Source organism: Rhinoraja longicauda, chromosome 34, assembly GCF_053455715.1.
Source record: "Rhinoraja longicauda isolate Sanriku21f chromosome 34, sRhiLon1.1, whole genome shotgun sequence".
In the NCBI taxonomy this organism is placed as follows: domain Eukaryota; kingdom Metazoa; phylum Chordata; class Chondrichthyes; order Rajiformes; family Arhynchobatidae; genus Rhinoraja; species Rhinoraja longicauda.
The window spans coordinates 21758073-21777210 of NC_135986.1; the positions used below are offsets into that span (position 1 = coordinate 21758073).

At 49.5% G+C, this 19138-nt stretch overlaps 1 protein-coding gene across 5 annotated transcripts in view; it reads right to left on the bottom strand.

Annotated features, from left to right (window-relative positions):
• Window positions 1-719: 719 nt before the first annotated feature.
• The window catches only part of LOC144609402 (acylphosphatase-2-like), a 46906-nt gene continuing 28487 nt past the window's right edge, over window positions 720-19138 (bottom strand). For 2 of the 5 annotated variants that reach the window (XM_078427873.1, XM_078427868.1), the window contains exons 4-5: window positions 8879-8988; window positions 720-3255 (exon numbers count right to left, since the gene is read on the bottom strand). In XM_078427873.1, the coding sequence (XP_078283999.1) occupies window positions 3141-3255; window positions 8879-8988 (225 nt within the window). In that variant the 3' untranslated portion in view covers window positions 720-3140. Of the gene's footprint in view, window positions 3256-8877; window positions 8989-19138 lie in introns of those variants that run through there. The other 3 variants (XM_078427870.1, XM_078427872.1, XM_078427869.1) reach the window with 2 other exon arrangements.

Below are 19138 nucleotides of genomic sequence, written 5' to 3' on the forward strand. Positions count from 1 at the left end.
CAGTTTAAGAATAAGGGGTAGGCCATTTAGAACGGAGATGAGGAAAAACCTTTACAGTCAGAGTTGTAAATCTGTGGAATTCTCTGCCTCAGAAGGCAGTGGAGGCCAATTCTCTGAATGCATTCAAGAGAGAGCTAGATAGAGCTCTTAAGGATAGCGGAGTCAGGGGGTATGGGGAGAAGGCAGGAACGGGGTACTGATTGAGAATGATCAGCCATGATCACATTGAATGGCGGTGCTGGCTCAAAGGGCTGAATGTCCTCCTCCTGCACCTATTGTCTATTGTATGAGTCTAAGACTAAATAAGCAGCACTGCGGAGGTTGGCCCTCTGGGGGGGCGGGGGGGGGAGCTGGGTGCATGGCTAGCACGGCCTCATCATCTCGTTATAGCCCCTCGCTCACCCTCTGAAGAACAATTCAACCCGAACTTGAACTTGAAAAGCCCAGGCAAAAGAACAAGGAAGCCATTCCTTTTAAGATGTGCAGGAAGGGAACTGCAGATGCCGGTTTACACCGAAGGCAGACACAAAATGGTGGAGTAACTCAGCGGGTCGGGCTGCATCTCTGGAGAACACGGTTAAGGTGACCAGTCAGGTCGGGAGCCTTCTTTAGAAGCCTTGCATTGCATCCCTGATTACTGAGGCAGCCTGTAAGAAAATAACTGGTACAAATCGAAGGTATTTATTTCACAAAATGCTGGAGTAACTCAGCAGGTCAGGCAGCATCTCAGGAGAGACGGAACGGGTGTCGTTTCGGGTCGAGACCCTTCTTCAGAATGGATTAGTATAGCTTAGAGATACAGCGCGGAAACAGGCCCACCGAGTCCGCGCCGACCAGCGATCCCCGCTCATTAGCGCTATCCTACTACACACACTGGGGATAATTTACAATTACAACACAAAGCCTGCACGTCTTTGGAGTGTGGGAGGAAACCGGAGCACCCGGGAAAACCCACCCGGGTCACGGGGAGAACGTGCAAACTCCGTACAGACAAGCGCCCGCAGTCAGGATGGAACCCGGGTCTCTGGCGCTGTGAGGCAGCAACTCTACCGCTCCGCCACCGTGCTGCTAAACGCTTGAGGGTTCAGTTGCATTTCAGGAAAATCTAACTCTGTTGCCAGATATCAGAACAGAAGTAAGGCAGTTATAAACTTGGCAATGTCCTATAGATAGTAAGAATGGCAAAGATTAACACCCTTGTCAACAGGATTCATGATCACATTGTTGTAAGTGCCAGAGACTGACTTCATACACAGAGTTCACTGCATTTTTCTTGGGAAATTACTTTTAGTTTAGAGGTTTTTTTTAGTTTAGAGATACAGCGCGGAAAAGGCCCTTCGGCCCACCGATTCAGCGCCGACCAGCGATCCCCGTTCACTAACACTGCCCTACACCCACTAGGGACCATTTACATTTATACCAAGCCAATTAACCTACAAACCCGCACGCCTTTGGAGTGCGGGAGGAAACCGAAGATCTCGGAGAAAACCCACGCAGGTCACGGGGTGAACGTACAAACTCCGTACAGACAGCGCCCATAGTCGGGATCGAACCCGGGTGTCTGGCGCCGAAAGGCAGCAACTCTACCGCTGCGCCACCGTGCCGGAAGGTGCTGTTATAACTTCCAATTCCCCCACTCTTTAAACAGGCTCATATACATAGAAAATAGGTGCAGGAGGAGGCCATTTGGCCCTTCGAGCCAGCACCGCCATTCATTGCGATCATCCACAATCAGTAACCCGTGCCTGCCTTCTCCCCATATCCCTTGATTCCGTTAGCCCCTCGAGCTTGATCCAACTCTCTTTTAAATTCATCAAGTATAAAGTCCAGGCAAGACTCAGAATTATGATTAAGGTTCTGGTTTAATGTTCGTCCAGATTTAAGCACTTTGAACAAACGAATTCAAGGATGCGGGCATTTTTCTTCAATGCGCCCCACATTACCGATTGCGAATCTGCTCAAATAGAGATACTCCTGTATTTTACAGGACCTGTGACGATGTAAGCTAAAACCCAAGGTAGACACAAAATGCTGGAGTAACTCAGCGGGTCAGGCAGCATCTCTGGAGAGAAGGAATGGGTGGCATTTCGGGTCAAGTCCCTTCTGAAGAAGGGTCTCGACCCGAAACGTCACCCATTCCTTCTCTCCAGAGATGCTGCCTGACCCGCTGAGTTACTCCAGCATTCTGTGTCTACCTACACTGAACCCAAGGCGCGCCCAGCAAACAGTGCGAGACAGTCAACTTGGCTTGGTCTAACTGCAAAGGATACCCACTAGGTCCTCCATTAAAATAACCCCGCCGAACACAGTGGCCAACGAGAGAGTGGGGCCGCATCTAACAGCAACAAAAAAAAACCCCTGACAAATATGATAAAAGTAGTTTTCTTTGCATGCACCCATGCTCCAGATTTGATTGTGCCTCAGTCATTAATAAAAACTTGAGTAGAGTGCGAGAACAGAGATAAAAATTGGCCAGATTCTTCTGGAGGCAAAGAACAGATCTTCACCCAACAACATCCCTCCAATAATTTGGGAAGCCACCCTGAGAATAAACAGCGTCACAAAAACAGAATCGAAACAGTGAACACTTGACGTTGTCAATACGTGAGTTGACTGTCAAGACTCCGAACGAAGGGCGGTTTAGAATTGACGTGGAAATCACATTGCAACGCTGTGGAGAGCAACCGACATATTCCTCTTTCCCTCATGAATCACTCGAATTCAATCCCCTCCTTCCCAGCTCGGTGACCAGAGCGGCGATGTTAGCAATCTTGACCAAAGATACTGGAGGAACAAGATGGACCACTCCGTTGAAACCGCCTATATTGAAGTGCAGCACGCAAAGGAGCGTGACGTCCGCCATTTTAGTAGGCAAAACCCGCCGTTCGCTATGCCTCTCCCAGTGTAATCAGTGTTTTGGGGGAACAGTATGTGTGATGATACCATTAAAATACAGAATATATCTCGTCTATCAATTCAGAGATTTTTGTTATTTTACTTTTTAAATGGTTCTGCAAGTTTCTGCCTACTAAAATGGCCGCCGTGACGTACCGTACCACGGTTTTTAGGGTCGAGTGGTCTATCTTGCTCCTCGAGTACCTTTGATCTTGACCAGCGTCAGATCTTGCGGTGCCTCGGGCTTAGTATCTGGTGGCGAAATTGTTGAAATCCAGTTTGGGGACATTTATCTCATTCGAGAAATGGGCTTTGTCAATCCGAGACGTTGGGCTGCCCACGGACTTCAGCCAATTCATCCTGCAACGGGAAACAGAAGAAAGAATTGGAAACGGAAACGGGCAAGGTTGATGGGTGATCAGTGTTGGCATTCGCTAACTGTTCCAACTCTTGTGCCTTGCGTCAAATAGTTTGTCGTCTTGATAAATAAATGTCTACCTTCGATTGAGATTTTTTTAGATTTAGAGATACAGCGCGGAAACAGGCCCTTCGGCCCACCGAGTCCGCGCCGCCCAGCGATCCCCGCACATTAAAAACTATCCTACACACACTAGGGACAATGTTTACATTTTTACCCAGTGAATTAACCTACAAACCTGTACGTCTTTAGAGTGTGGGAGGAAACCGAAGATCTCGGAGAAAACCCACGCAGGTCACGGGGAGAACGTACAAACTCCGTACAGACGGCGCCCGTAGTCAGGATCGAACCTGAGTCTCCGGCGCTGCATTCGCTGTAAGGCAGCAACTCTACCGCTGCGCCACCGTGCCGATTTATACCAGCATCTGCAGTTTTTTTCCTACACATTTGGACTATCCTTGATCGGACTTTGCTGGCTTTACCTTGCACGAAACGTGATTCCCTTGTCATGTGTCTGTACACTGTGAACGGCTCGATTGTGATCACGTATTGTCTTTCCGCTGACTGGTTAGCACGCAACAAAAGTTTTTCGCTTCCTCCAGTGCCATAGTGAGGCCCACCGGAAATTGGAGGAACAGCACCTCATATTTCGCCTGGGCAGCTTGCAGCCCAAGGGTATGAACATCGACTTCTCCAACTTTAGATAGTTCCTCTGTCCCTCTCTTCCCCTCCCCCTTCCCGCATCTCCCTCTACCTGTCTCCACCTATATCCTTCCTTTGTCCCGCCCCCCTGACATCAGTCTGAAGAAGGGTCTCGACCCGAAACGTCACCCATTCCTTCCCTCCTGAGATGCTGCCTGACCCGCTGAGTTACTCCAGCATTTTGTGAATAAACACCTTTGCTGTACCTCGGTACACGTGACAATAAACTAAACTGAACTTTCCCACTCACCTCGACTGTAAGTCCCACCTTCTCTGCTCTCGATCCTGTCCTTCCATTTTACATAGTCTTCCGTGGAAGAATTTGTGCGTGCAGTGAAACGGAAAGAAGCATCACCTTACCAACTCCAAAGTAGCTCGCTCTCACACCAGAGCAAGGTCCTAAAATAACCCACATCCAACACACAGCAGCAAAGGTACGTCACTCCTGTTCCCTGGGACCGGTCAAATCCATTAGAGGGAAACTAGGTTGCCTCAATCAGTCACACAAAATGAGCCTCACTCCCAAGGGATGTGACGTCTACAAAAACCAACCAGCCCTGATGATAGAAACAGAGACAATCGGTGCAGCAGTAGGCCATTCGGCCCATCAATGTACCTGCAAATGTGTCGTTTGGCTTTTAACAATTTTAGAATTGTTAGTTATGTTTCAATTTTAAAATCTCACTCTTTTATTCAAATCTTCACAAGGCTTTGACCCTTCTGATTTCGTTAAGTGGGTGGCAAGGCGGTAGAGTTACTGCCTCACAGCGCCAGAGACCCGGGTTCGATCCCGACTACGGGTGCTGTCTGTGCGGAGTTTGTACGTTCTCCCCGTGGGTTTTCTCCAGGCTCCAAAGACGTACAGGTTCGTAGGTTAATTGGTGTAAGTGTAAATTGTCCCGAGTAGGTGTAGGATAGTGTTAGTGTGCGGGGATCGCTGGCCGGTGCCGACTAGGTGGGCCGAGGGCCCCGTTTCTGCGCTGTGTCTCTAAAACTAAACTAAACCAAGCTTCTTCAGTGCTCATTTCTCTGATATATTTTAATGGGCCTCACTGGTTGTGCCTTCGTCTGTCTGATCTCTATGTAGATAAATGTGAGGTTATCCACTTTGACGGCAAAAACAAGCAGGCAGATTATTATCTCAATGGTGTCAGATCCTCGAGACCCGAAACGTCACCCATTCCTTCTTTCCAGAGATGCTGCCTGTCCCGCTGAGTTTCTCCAGCATTTTTTAGATTTAGATATACAGCGCGGAAACAGGCCCTTCGGCCCACCGGGTCCGCGCCGCCCAGCGATCCCTGCACACTAACACTATCCTACACACACATAGGGACAATTTTTACATTTACCCAGTCAATTAACCTACATACCCGTACGTCTTTGGAGTGTGGGAGGAAACCGAAGATCTCGGAGAAAACCCACGCAGGTCACGGGGAGAACGTGCAAACTCCGTACAGACGGCGCCCGTAGTCAGGATCGAACCTGTCTCCGGCGCTGCATTCGCTGTAAGGCAGCAACTCTACCGCTGCGCCACCGTGCCGCCCTTGTGGCTTTTGTGTCTCCATCTTCGATTTAAACCAGCATCTGCAGTTCGTTCTTACACATTGCTTTAAGGTAGACACAAAATGCCGGAGTAACTCAGCAGGTCAGGCAGCATCTCTGGAGAGAAGGAATGGGCGACGTTTCGGGTCGAGACCCTTCTTCAGACTGAGAGTCAGGGGAGAGGGGGGACACAGAGATATGGAAGGGTAAGTTGTGAAAATGGGACATCTAAGGGGATGTAGATCAAGGAAAATGTAGAATAGATCATTGTTGGCTCGGGGAAGGTGACAACCAAAGGTAGACACAAAATGCTGGAGTAACTCAGCGGGTCAGGCAGCATCTCTGGGGAGCTTTATGGTATGTCGGTGTAAGTTAGAAATGGCCTACTTAAATTATATAACTCCATGGCACGAAATCAGTTAAAGTTTTCTTTCAATAAAAATCTAAGTTTAGATTACCAATTAAATTAACGGGCAAAATTAGCAAAACTGTGCTTTGGATATTTCCACAATTTTCTGGACACCAAGATCTTTTTAAAGATTTGTCCCGACTCTCGGAGTAAACTAGGGCAGTTATATGCTATTTTTACAAAGATCATTTAGCACAAACTTGGAAAATCATTGGAGAGAGGTGTGTGAATGAGGTCAGGTTATAAATGTGTACAATTAGAATGATTTTTCTGAAAACTGCCTCCAGGGCATAAAATGGATGGTCGACACAAAATGGTGGAGTAACTCAGCGGGTCAGGCGGCATCTCGGTAGAGAAGGAACGGGCGACGTTTCGGGTCGAGACCCTTCCTCAGTCTAAGAAAATAACTGCAGATGCTGGTACAAATCGAAGGTATTTATTCACAAAATGCTGGAGTAACTCAGCAGGTCAGGCAGCATCTCAGGAGAGAAGGAATGGGTGACGTTTCGGGTCGAGACCCTTCTTCCTGAGGAGAAATCGCAGTGGAGCAACATGTACTATATCAGTTCTTTGAAGGGTCTTGACCCGAAACGTCACCCATTCCTTCTCTCCAGAGATGCTGCCTGACCCGCTGAGTTACTCCACCATTTTGTGTCTACCTTCGATTTAAACCAGCGTCTGCAGTTTCCTTTCCTGCTCATAAAATGGATGCCACACATTCATGAATACAATCAAGATCATGCTCTGAACGTTATTGTACAGAGTCATCGGGTCATACAGCGCGGAAACAGACCATTCATCCCAACTTGCCCACACCAGCCAACATGTCCCAGCTACGCTAGTCCCATTTGCCTGCGCTTGGTCCATATCCCTCCACACCTGTCCTATCCATGTACCTGTCTAACTATTTCTTACATGTTGGGACAGTCCCTGCTTCAACTACCTCCTCTGGCAGCTCGTTCCATACCCCCACCAGCCTTTGTGAGAAAAAGTTACCCCTCAGGTTCCGTAAGAAAATAACTGCAGATGCTGGTACAAATCGAAGGTATTTATTTCACAAAATGCTGGAGTAACTCAGCAGGTCAGGCAGCATCTCAGGAGAGAAGGAATGGGCCTGTGATGCTGCCTGACCTGCTGAGTTACCCCTCAGGTTCCTACTAAATCTTTTCCCCTTCACCCAAAACCTGTGCCCTCTTGTCCTTGATTCACCTACTCTGGGCAAGAGATTCTGTGCGTCTACCCGATCTATTCCTCGCATGAGTTTATACACCTCTGTAAGATCGCCCCTCATCCTCCTGCGCTCCTGCTAGTGTGATGGGCGAGTGATGGAGGGCTTTAACAAGTCTTTCCTTTTAAATTGGTTGCCCGCTGTCGTGGAGAAAAGAACCCTCTCAATAACGAGCATTAATGGGTAATCGTCCTAGAGTTTCCCATGTATGACAAAATGCTGGAGTAACTCAGCGGGTCAGGCAGCGTCTCAGGAGAGAAGGAATGGGTGACGTTTTGGGTCGAGACTCTTCTTCAGTTCCTCTGTCCCTCTCTTCCCCTCCCCCTTCCCAGTTCTCCCTCTGTCTTCCTGTCTCCACCTATATTCTTCCTTTGTCCCGCCCCCCTGACATCAGAAGGCAGTGGAGGCCAGTTCTCTGAATGCAGTCAAGAGAGAGCTAAACAGAGCTCTTAAGGATAGCGGAGTCAGGGGGTATGGGGAGAAGGCAGGAAAGGGGTACTGATTGACAATGATCAGCCATGATCACATTGAATGGTGGTGTTAGCTCGAAGGGCCAAATGGCCTACTCCTGCACCTATTATCTATTGTCTGAAGAAGGGTCTCGACCCGAAACATCACCCATTCCTTCTCTCCTGAGATGCTGCCTGACCTGCTGAGTTACTCCAGCATTTTGTGAAATAAATACCTTCGATTTGTACCAGCATCTGCAGTTATTTTCTTACACTTCTTCAGACTGATGTCAGGGGAGGGGGGGCGGGACAAAGAAAGGATGTAGTTGGACACAGGAAGACAGTGGGAGAACTGGGAAGGGGGAGGGGAAAGAGAGGGACAGAGGAACTATCTAAAGTTAGAGAAATCAATGTTCATACCGCTGGGGTGTAAGCTGCCCAAACGAAATATGAGATGCTGTTCCTCCAATTTGTGCTGGGCCTCACTCTGACAACGGAGGAGGCCCAGGACAGAAAGGTCAGGCTGGGAGTGGGAGGGGGAGTTGAAGTGCTGAGCCACCGGGAGATCAGGTTGGTTAAGGCGGACTGAGCGAAGGTGTTGAGCGAAACGATGGAGTTTCCCATTGTACATCTATTTGTTTTGTGGTCAGATGTGTAGGAAAGAACTGCAGGTGCTGGTTTACACCGAAGAAAGACCCAAAATGCTGGAGTTACTCAGCGGGACGGGCAGCATCTCTGGATCTTCTCCGTGGATTGTCACCTTGTCGTGGTGGAGAAGCTTGCGTGGTCCTGAGATCCTGCGAGCGATGCCGTCTGGAGCTACGCTCCTGGGAGGGTCACCCGTGGCGGTAAGGTCGAGGGGGAGGTCCCCTGACAAAGAGCAATCCAGCCAAGACCTCAACGGTGGAACAGGCGGAGGAGGGTGGCTGACTTTAGTGGAGCGTCACAACGGCTGGGAAGGCGGGTGGATGAAGGTTGCAGCAGAAAAGGGTCCCCAGTCGTCTTGGACTCCATGCCACTGGATCCTGACCCAGATCTGTCAAGGACCGTGTGGCGGCTGTCTGTGCGCCAGTCTCCCCGCGTTAAACAAAGTCACGCACGGGCGTCCGACCCTACGGAGAGGACAGTCACACTCGCTCCGAGTGACCGCCGATGATGGTGAACCGGACCGACAAATGCAAATCTCAACGCGCGCCCGTGATAGGGCTGCCGCGTTTCCACCTCGTGCTACTTACATGACGTTTATTTTATCCGCTGAACCCTGCACCTGACCTGTCACCGTGCCTTCTGCTGTGTTCTTCACCCAGCCAACAAGGCCGAGTTTCTCGGCCTGCTCCACCGTGAACTGAAAAAGAAAAACAAAGGAGAAAACATTAACGCGACTAGGCTTGCATACGCTGGAACTTAAGATGGATGAGAGGGGATCTTATTGAAACATATAAGATTATTAAGGGATTGGACTCGTTAGGGGCAGGAGACATGTTCCGGATGTTGGGTGGAGTCCAGAACCAGGGCCCCACACACAGTTTAAGAATAAGGGGTAGGCTCTTGCTATTGAGGGCGTGCAGCGTAGGTTTACTAGGTTAATTCCCGGAATGGTGGGACTGTCGTATGTTGAAAGACTAGAGCGACTAGGTTTGTATACACTGGAATTTAGAAGGATGAGAGGGGATCTTATCGAAACGTATAAGATTATTAAGGGGTTGGACATGTTAGAGGCAGGAAACATGTTCCCAATGTTGGGGGAGTCCAGAACAAGGGGCCACAGTTTAAGAATAAGGGGTAGGCCATTTAGAACAGAGATGAGGAAAAACCTTTTTAGTCAGAGAGTTGTGAATCTGTGGAATTCTCTGCCTCAGAAGGCAGTGGAGGCCAATTCTCTGAATACATTCAAGAGAGAGCTGGATAGAGCTCTTAAGGATAGCGGAGTCAGGGGGTATGGGGAGAAAGCAGGAACGGGGTACTGATTGAGAATGATCAGCCATGATCACATTGAATGGCAGTGCTGGCTCAAAGGGCCGAATGGCCTACTCCTGCACCTATTGTCTATTGTCTATTGCCATTTAGAACGGAGATGAGGAAAAACTTTTTCAGTCAGCGGGTTGTGAATCTGTGGAATTCTCTGCCTCAGAAGGGCGGCACGGTGGCGCAGCGGTAGAGTTGCTGCCTTACTGCGAATGCAGCGCCGGAGACTCAGGTTCGATCCTGACATCGGGCGCCGTCTGTACGGGGTTTGTACGTTCTCCCCGTGACCTGCGTGGGTTTTTTCCGAGGTCTTCGGTTTCCTCCCGCACTCCAAAGACGTACAGGTTTGTAGGTTAATTGGCTGGGCAAATGTAAAAAAAATTGTTCCTAGTGTGTGTAAGATAGTGTTAATGTGCGGGGATCGCTGGGCGGCGCGGACCCAGTGGGTCGAAGGGCCTGTTTCCGCGCTGTATCTCTAAATCTAAAGAAGGCAGTGGAGGTGAATTCTCTGGATGCTTTCAAGAGAGAGCTAGATAGAGCTCTTAAAGATAGAGTCAGGGGTTATGGGGAGAAGGCAGGAACAGGGTTACTGATTGTGAATGATCAGCCATGATTACATTGAATGGTGAAGGGGAAAAAATTTAATAGGAATCCGAGGGGTAACTTTTTCACACAGAGGTTGGTGGGTGTATGGAACGAGCTGCCAGCAGAGGTAGTTGAGGCTGGGACAATCACATTGTTTAAAAAACATTTGGACAGGTACATGGATAGGACGGGTTTGGAGGGATATGGACCAAGCGCAGGCAGGTGGGACATTGTTGGCCGGTGTGGGCGAGTTGGGCTGAGGGGCCTGTTTCCACGCTGTGACTCTATATCTATAACTTTTACGTTCTGCGGAAAGATAAGTTGGAACAGATGGTGCGGTCAGTTTGGATGCGATCAGGCTGAAAGCTCGAGGCAAAGTGAAGGCAGCGGCAAGTGAGGATTGACGGAATCTCCTCCCTTCCATCAGGCCCTGTGTCACACAAAATGGTGGTTGTGGTGATTCATTCTCAGCAGAACAAGAGACATTCTTGAACCATCTGCCACCCCCCCCCCTCCCCTCCCCCCCCCCCCCCCCCCCCCTCCAATGTCTGAACAAGTGAGAAAATAGGCAGAGCGGCAGAGTGCGCAGGAGAAACAACTCACGACCGGACTCACAGATGGGCCATTCTTTGGAAAGTGAACCGAAAATGTCACGCAAGTGAACAGACGTCATCGCGTAAAGTCATACATTTAAAAAAAATTCTTGTGAGAGATTAATATTATATAGACCCGGGTTGGGTTCCCTCCACACCCCGCCCTCCCTCCGTGACGGATCCCAAAGTATTTGCAAAGATTTCCAACGATTTTTAGTATCCTTAGCAAGGAGGTTTTGTCAAGCTAGAAAGGGGTCGGACACGTTAGAGGCAGGAAACATGTTCCCAATGTTGGGGGAGTCCAGAACCAGGGGCCACACACAGTTGAAGAATAAGGGGTAGGCCATTTAGAACGGAGATGAGGAAAAACATCGGGGGGCGAGGCGTAAGGGAGGGGAGGGTGGGGGGATAGGGGAAGGGGGGAGGGGAGGGGGGGGGGAGGAGAGGGTACTGCATCAGTGCAGGAAAGGTTTGGGCCCAACGAGTCCACTCGGTCTAGTAACTTGATCACTTGATTAACTTCGACATATATATATAGTACAAAACAATATACCTATAATGCTTTCAGAATTAGAAGAGATGTAAAGAAGATTCTTGGTCACACACGCGACTAAGAATGGCCCAAGTGGCCACCTCCACAGGGAAAAAGACCGCTTCTCTCTTATTGTGCAGGATAGGAATTGCAGATGCTGGTTAAAAATACACCGAAGATAGACACAAGCTTCAGACTGAAGGAAGGGTCTGGACCCGAAACGTCACCCGTTCCTTCTCTCCCCAGATGCTGCCTGACCCGCTGAGCTACTCCTGCTTTTCTGTGTCTATCTCCGGTGCTTATTCTGATTCTTTGCTTCCAGCCTGCCAACCAGTTCCCTCTCTGTCAGTACCTTACAGCCAATCCATTGCACTCTAACACTGATGCCCGCAAATTGTTTACACGGCACCTTATTAAAAGTCCAAGCACAGGCATCTTGCTTTTTTGTTTGCGCGGTGTGATTCATGCCCTTTTAAAATAATGCGCTTGTTCCTTTAACACCAACGCTTGATTTATGGGCTGGGATTTTCGGAATAACACGCTCAAATTTACTGCTGACAGCGTCGGCACACACATGAATAACTTGCGCGTTTTTGCATAACGCGCGGTTTTTCAAACACGTAACCTTGGCGTGAAACACGCTTGAGGTGCCCGCACACCACATCCCGCATGTATCCTGTCGGCTGCATCTGCAGAAAGTGTCAGTAGATCTGTCAAGCATGATTTGCCTTTCGAAAAAATCCGTGCTAACTCTGTCTGACCCCGTCACTGTTTTCCATGTGCCCTGCTACTAAATCATTTATAATGGACTAGACCAAGTGGACCCGTTGGGCCCAAACCTCTCCTGCATTGGTGCAGCACCCTCTCCTCCCCCCCTTCCCCCCTCCTCCCTCCCCACTCCATCCCCCTCCTTCAGTCTGAAGAAAGGTCCCGACCCAAAACGTCACCCATTCCTTCTCTCCCGAGATGCTGCCTGACCTGCTGAGTTACTCCAGCATTTTGTGAATAAATACCTTCGATTTGTACCAGCATCTGCAGTTATCTTCTTATACCCCTCAACCCCCCCTTATCCTCCCTCCTCCCCCCCCCCCTCCCTCCACCTCCCTCCCTAGGAGATAGATTTAAACTTTAAAATGTGAATAACTGAAAATATAACACCGATTTCAATGAAACTTCTTCCATTAGCACCAAAGGGAACGACGGTGAGTAAGGTGGGCCTAAAATTGTCGCGCTATCGTGTACCGTTTTGGCTGTAGTCCAGGAACAAACAAACAAACAAACAAACAAGGGTTTTAGTGTACAGATTCTAGCATTTCTCCCCACTCTCTAATTCATGATTCCTTGTTTTCCTTCGCCCCATTTTTAAACCGCAGGATTGAGCACAGGATGTTGACAGGCAAACATGGAGCGTGCGACATGCAGGGTCGAGGTTTGTGCCAATTTCCTTTCAAAGTTGTTTTGAGCATTAGGGTGGCGCAGAGGTAGTCTTGCTCCCGTACAGCGGCAGGGAGGGGGAAGTGGGGGTGGGGTAGGGTGGGGATGGAGTGGGTGAGTGGGGAGGGGGGGGGGAGGAGGGGGGATAAGACCATTACAGGATTTGGGTCTACGGCTCCCTCTGCCCTTCCCTGTCCCCCCCTCTACGATGAATGGGACCAATCTATGGGTCTGTCTGTCTGTGTCTGTCTGTCTGTGTCTGTCTGTCTGTCTGTGTCTGTCTGTCTGTGTCTGTCTGTCTGTCTGTGTCTGTCTGTGTCTGTCTGTCTGTCTGTCTGTCTGTCTGTCTGTCTGTCTGTCATAAGAAAATAACTGCAGATGCTGGTACAAATCGATTTATTCACAAAATGCTGGAGTAACTCGGCAGGTCAGGCAGCATCTCGGGAGAGAAGGAATGGGTGACGTTTCGGGTCGAGACCCTTCTTCAGACTGATGTCAGGGGGGCGGGACAAAGGAAGGATATGGGTGGAGACAGGAAGATAGAGGGAGATCTGGGAAGGGGGAGGGGAAGAGAGGGACAGAGGAACTATCTAAGGTTGGAGAAGTCAATGTTCATACCACTGGGCTGCAAACTACCCAAGCGAAATATGAGGTGCTGTTCCTCCAATTTGCGGTGGGCCTCACTATGGCACTGGAGGAGGCCCATGACAGAAAGGTCAGACTGGGAATGGGAGGGAGAGTTGAAGTGCTCGGCCACCGGGAGATCAGGTTGGCCAATGCGGACCGAACGCAGGTGTTGAGCGAAGCGATCGCCGAGCCTGCGCTTGGTTTTGCCGATGTAAATAAGTTGACATCTAGAGCAGCGGATGCAATAAATGAGGTTGGAGGAGGTGCAGGTGAACCTTTGTTTCACCTGGAAAGACTGTTTGGGTCCTTGGATGGAGTCGAGAGGGGAGGTAAAGGGACAGGTGTTGCATCTCGTGCGGTTGCAGGGGAAAGTGCCCGGGGTTGGGGTGGTTTGGGTAGGAAGGGACGAGTCAAGTCAAGTCAAGTCAATTTATTTGTATAGCACATTTAAAAACAACCCACGTTGACCAAAGTGCTGCACATCTGACTAGGAAAAAAAGAAACATACAGTGGCAGGAGTGGACCAGGGAGTTACGGAGGGAACGGTCTCTGCGGAACGCAGAGAGGGGAGGGGATGGGAAGATATGGCCAGTGGTGGGGGTCCCGTTGTAGGTGACGGAAATGTTGGTGGATGATATGTTGGATCCGCTGGCTGGTGGGGTGGAAGGTGAGAACGTGGGGGATTCTGTCCTTGTTGCGAGTGGGGGAGGGGGAGCAAGAGCGGAGCTGCGGGATGTAGAAGAGACCCTAGTGAGAGCCTCATCTATAATGGAGGAGGGGAAGCCCCGTTTTCTGAAGAACCTCGTTCTCACCTTCCACCCCACCAGCCAGCGGATCCAACATATCATCCACCAACATTTCCGTCACCTACAACGGGACCCCACCACTGGGCATATCTTCCCATCCCCTCCCCTCTCTGCGTTCCGCAGAGACCGTTCCCTCCGTAACTCCCTGGTCCACTCGTCCCTTCGGGGATTGCTTCGCTCAACACCTGCGCTCGGTCCGCATTAACCAAACTGATCTCCCGGTGGCCGAGCGCTTCAACTCCCCCTCCCATTCCCAGTCTGACCTTTCTGTCATGGGCCTCCTCCAGTGCCATAGTGAGGCCCACCGGAAATTGGAGGAATAGCACCTCATATTTCGCCTGGGCAGCTTGCAGCCCAGTGGTATGAACATCGACTTCTCCAACTTTAGATAGTTTCTCTGTCCCTCCTTCCCAGATCTCCCTCTATCTTCCTGTCTCTATCTATTCTATTTATTCATTCCATCCATCCATCCATCCATCCATCCATCCATCCATCTCCTACTAAATCTCAGATCTTGGACGCCGTTAGCAGAGCCGCCCGCCCGCAATCACGGGCTCCCCTCTCCTCTCGCTTCTCTCTCCCCTCTCTCCCCCACAACCGCCGTGAGTGATCCCAGCTCAGCTAGGCCACAGCCGCCGCCGCGCTGCCCGTCTCCAGTAGTCCACCGCTCGGGGAGAGTAAGAGTGGGGGGGGATGGGGAGGGTGGGAGGAGGAGAGAGTGGGGGTGGGAGGGAGAGTGCGATTGGGGAGGGGGACAGCGGGGGCGGGTGGTTGGTGTTGTAGGGGGAATAGAGAGTGGGGGAAAGGAGGGTGGTGGGGAAAGGGGGGGTGGGGAGAGTGAGAGTGGGGCTGGTGGAGGAGAGTGAGAGTGGGGGAAGGAGAGAGTGAGGGGGAGGGAGTGTAGGAGAAAGGGGGGTGGGGAGAGCGAGAGTGTGAGAGGGGGGAGAGTGGAGCTGGGGAGGAGGAGGGGTGTGGGGAAGGGGGACAGTGAGGGTGGGGGGCGGGGGAGGGGGGGGAAGAGAGAGTGGGGTGGGGGGAAGGGGGACAGTGGTGATGGGGAAGAGGGGAGAGTGGGGGGGAGGGCAGGAGAGAGTGGGCCCATTTGGTCTAGTCTATCTATACCCTCTCCCCGCTATCCCCCCCCCCCGGACCTTTCACTGATGCGCTCCCCCGCCCCCCGGACCTTTAAATGATGCTAAGAGTGTGTCTGGGGGAGAGAAAATGGGGGGGGTCTGAGAATGGGGACTGGGGAGTGGGACAAAAGGGGTCGTGCGGAGACTTGGTGGTGGGGGAAAGAGGGGTACTGGGAAAAGGGGAGGTCCCCCTCCCTCCCTCCCCCCTCCACACCTCCCCCCCTCTCCCCCCACTCCCTCTATCCCCCCCTCCCTCCCCCCTCCACACCTCCCTCCAATGGAAAACCTACGAGGCCGGGCCCAAGGGGAGGGTGTGGGGAGAGTAAGAGTGGGGCTGGGGGAGGAGAGAATGGGGGGTGTGGGGATGGGCCCAACGGGCACTCTTTGCTAGTACACTACTAAAACTCAGAACTTGTACATATACAACCCGCAGCCAGCCATGACATACATACAGATTTATATACGAATATATATATATTTAGCCATGGCGCAGCCGCCGACAGCCCCCCGATGCGCCAGCCATGGCTCGTCCATAGTTCTTGTCTTCTTGAGAAAAAAAACCTGTGGTGTTTAATTAGAATCCAAAATGGATGACTCCACATTCAATGCTGAACTCCATTGTCATCGTTTTCATCACTCCCAATTTGTTACTGCCGTTTCTCAATTTTCTGTTCCTATCTACACTATTTACTGCATGAGGGTGTTGATCTGAAAAGTCACCTATCCATATTCTCTTGAGATGCTTGACTGACTGGGTTACTTCAGCATTTTAAAAAAATCTTCCTTTGGTAAATCAGCATCTGCAGTTACTTGTTATTACACTATTTACTGTTAGAAATGTAATTAAAAGGTTTTACTGGTTTGGGAACTATCCAAGTCGGCAAGAAATTGCAGTGAGGTGGGGATATAGCCCAGTCCGTCACGCAAACCAGGCTTTCCGCCTCTGACTCCATGTGCACTTCACGCAACCTCGGAAAAGCAGCCAACGTAATCAGAGACTTGTCTCACCCTGGTCATTCCTTCTTCTCCCTGATCTTTTTGGGCAGATCCCCGTCTGTTATCAGGATTCTGAATAGTCCTTCCATAAGCTAGGGCACTGTCCGAGTCACCTCTACTACTTGAGATGTGACCTCTACTACTTGAGACTGCTTCTCCATCACGTAAAAGGGCCAGTATCCTTCGATTCATCGAGAACACAGGACGGACATATTCTTCCTTCCTTCAAAGAATGGCCTCCTCCTGCACCTATTGTCTATTGTCTTGGGAGGTAAATAACAAGTCACATTTGGTGCTTTCCCAATGAGGAGCGTTTGATGGTTCTGGGACAGTACTCGCCGGAGTTTAGAAACACGAAGGGGGGGGGGGGGATTCTCGTTGAAACCTACCCCAAATAATGAAACCCTCTTAGATAGAGTAACTGCGGAGAAGACGTTTCCACTAGTAGGAGAGTCTACGACCAGAGGGCACAGTCTCAGAATAAAAGGAAGTATCTTTACAATGGACATGAGGAGTTTCTTTAGCCAGAGGGTGATGAATCTGTGGAACTCATTGCCACAGACAGCTGTGGAGGCCAAGTCAATGGGTATTTGTAAAGTGTAGATTGATAGGTTTTTAGATTAACAAGGGTGTCAAAGGTTACAGGGAGAAGGCGGGAGAATGGGATTCAGAGGGAAAAATAGATCATACATGATCGAATGGCGGAGCAGAATCAATGGGCCAAATGGTCTAATTCTGCTCCTAAATCTTATGATATTTCCAAAATGCTGGAGTAACTCAGCAGGTCAGGCAGCATCTCGGGAGAGAAGGAATGGGTGACGTTTCGGGTCGAGACCCTTCTTATGATATTTCATTGAGCTAAAGGTAAATATTCAAAATAAAACGAAACTGCGCGTTTGAAATCCATCAGCAGAAGTGGAAGAGTTGCTGCCTTACCAGAGACCGGATTCGATCCTGACTACGGGAGATTTCTCCTGCCCTCCTGCTCTACGATCACATTTTGACCCAGACTCGCTGACCACAGCCACATCTGCTTTCTTGGAACTTGCCTGCGCCTCCATCTTCTGCCTCCTCTCTCCTGACTATGGGTGCTGTCTGTTTTCTGAGTTTGTACGTTCTCCCCGTGACTGCGTGGGTTTTCTCCAAGTGCTCCGGTTTCCTCCCACACTCCAAAGACGTACAAGTTTGTAGGTTAATTGGCTTTGGGTAAAAATTGTAAATTGTCGCTAGTGTGGTTGGCGTGGACTCGGTGGGCTGGCGGGACTGTCATATGAGGAAAGATTGGAAAGACTGGGCTTGTATTCACTGGAGTTTAGAAGGATGAGAGGGGATCTCATAGAGACGTATAAAATGATACAAGGACTGGACAAGCTAGATTCAGGAAAAATGTTCCCAATGTTGGGGGAGTCCAAAACCAGGGGCCACACACACAGTCTAAGAATAAAGGGCAGGCCATTTAAGACTGAGGTGAGAAGAAACTTTTTCACCCAGAGAGTTGTGAATTTGTGGAATTCTCTGCCACAGAAGGCAGTGGAGGCCAATTCACTGGATGAATTTAAAAGAGAGTTAGATAGAGCTCTAGGGGCTAGTGGAATCAAGGGATATGGGGAGAAGGCAGGCATAGGTTAATGATTGTAGATGATCAGCCATGATCAGAATGAATGGAGGTGCTGGCTCGAAGGGCCAAATGGCCTCCTCCTTCACCTATTTTCTATGTTTCTATTCATGGTTGGACTGCTAACTTAATGGTGCCCAGAGTACAAAACCATAGCAGGTTCATCAGGGATAGGAGTAGAATTAGGCCATTCAGCCCCTCAAGTCTACTCCGCCATTCAATCATGGCCGATCGATCTCTCCCTCCTAACCCCTTTCCTGTCTTCTCCCCATAACGCCCGACATCCGTACGAATCAAGCAGGAAAAAAATCTGCAGATGCTGGTTTAAAATGAAGGTAGACACAAAATGCTGGAGTAACTCTGCGGGTCAGGCAGCATCTCGGGAGAGAAGGAATGGGTGACGTTTCGGGTCGAGACTCTTTCTTCAGTCGAATCAAGACGTTGCAAGGAAATACACTACATTTAATAACATAGCTCCTATATAGCGAAAAATAATTATCTTTCAACATTTCTGAGGATTCTGTTGTCACAACATATTTAATATTAATGCTTGGCTCGTCTTTCCATCCAAAACATAATTGCAAATTCATGCTATTTCCGAATTGAGAGTTTCTAGTCAATACTTTTTAATTAAAGTTGTATTCGATTTATCTGATAACACAACAGGAAGTTTATCAATCATAACTATCCAAGGCAGATATAACTGCCTTGTGAGAAGATTTAATTCCTGACAAGGTAAAAACAGTTAAATGAGAAAAAATGTTGTTAAACCCAATTAGATCGTTCGAACTTTGTCAAGAAAATATAACTCACACCGTTGTAAAATAGCCTATTTATTTTGTTATGACTGAAAAGAACTTGAAACTGAAAGCCTCATCAAAGAGCATACTCTCCCTTCAATTTATGGATTAGTTTAGTTGAGTTTAATTTAGTTTAGAGATGAAAACAGGCCCATCGGCCCACCGTGTCCGCACCGACCAGCAATCCCCGCACACTAAGGATCTTATAGAAACTTACAAAATTCTTAAGGGGTTGGACAGGCTAGATGCAGGAAGATTGTTCCCGATGTTAGGGAAGTCCAGAACAAGGGGTCACAGTTTAAGGATAAGGGGGAAGTCTTTTAGGACCGAGATGAGAAGATTTTTTTCACACAGAGTGTGAATCTGTGGAATTCTCTGCCACAGAAGGTAGTTGTGGCCAGTTCATTGG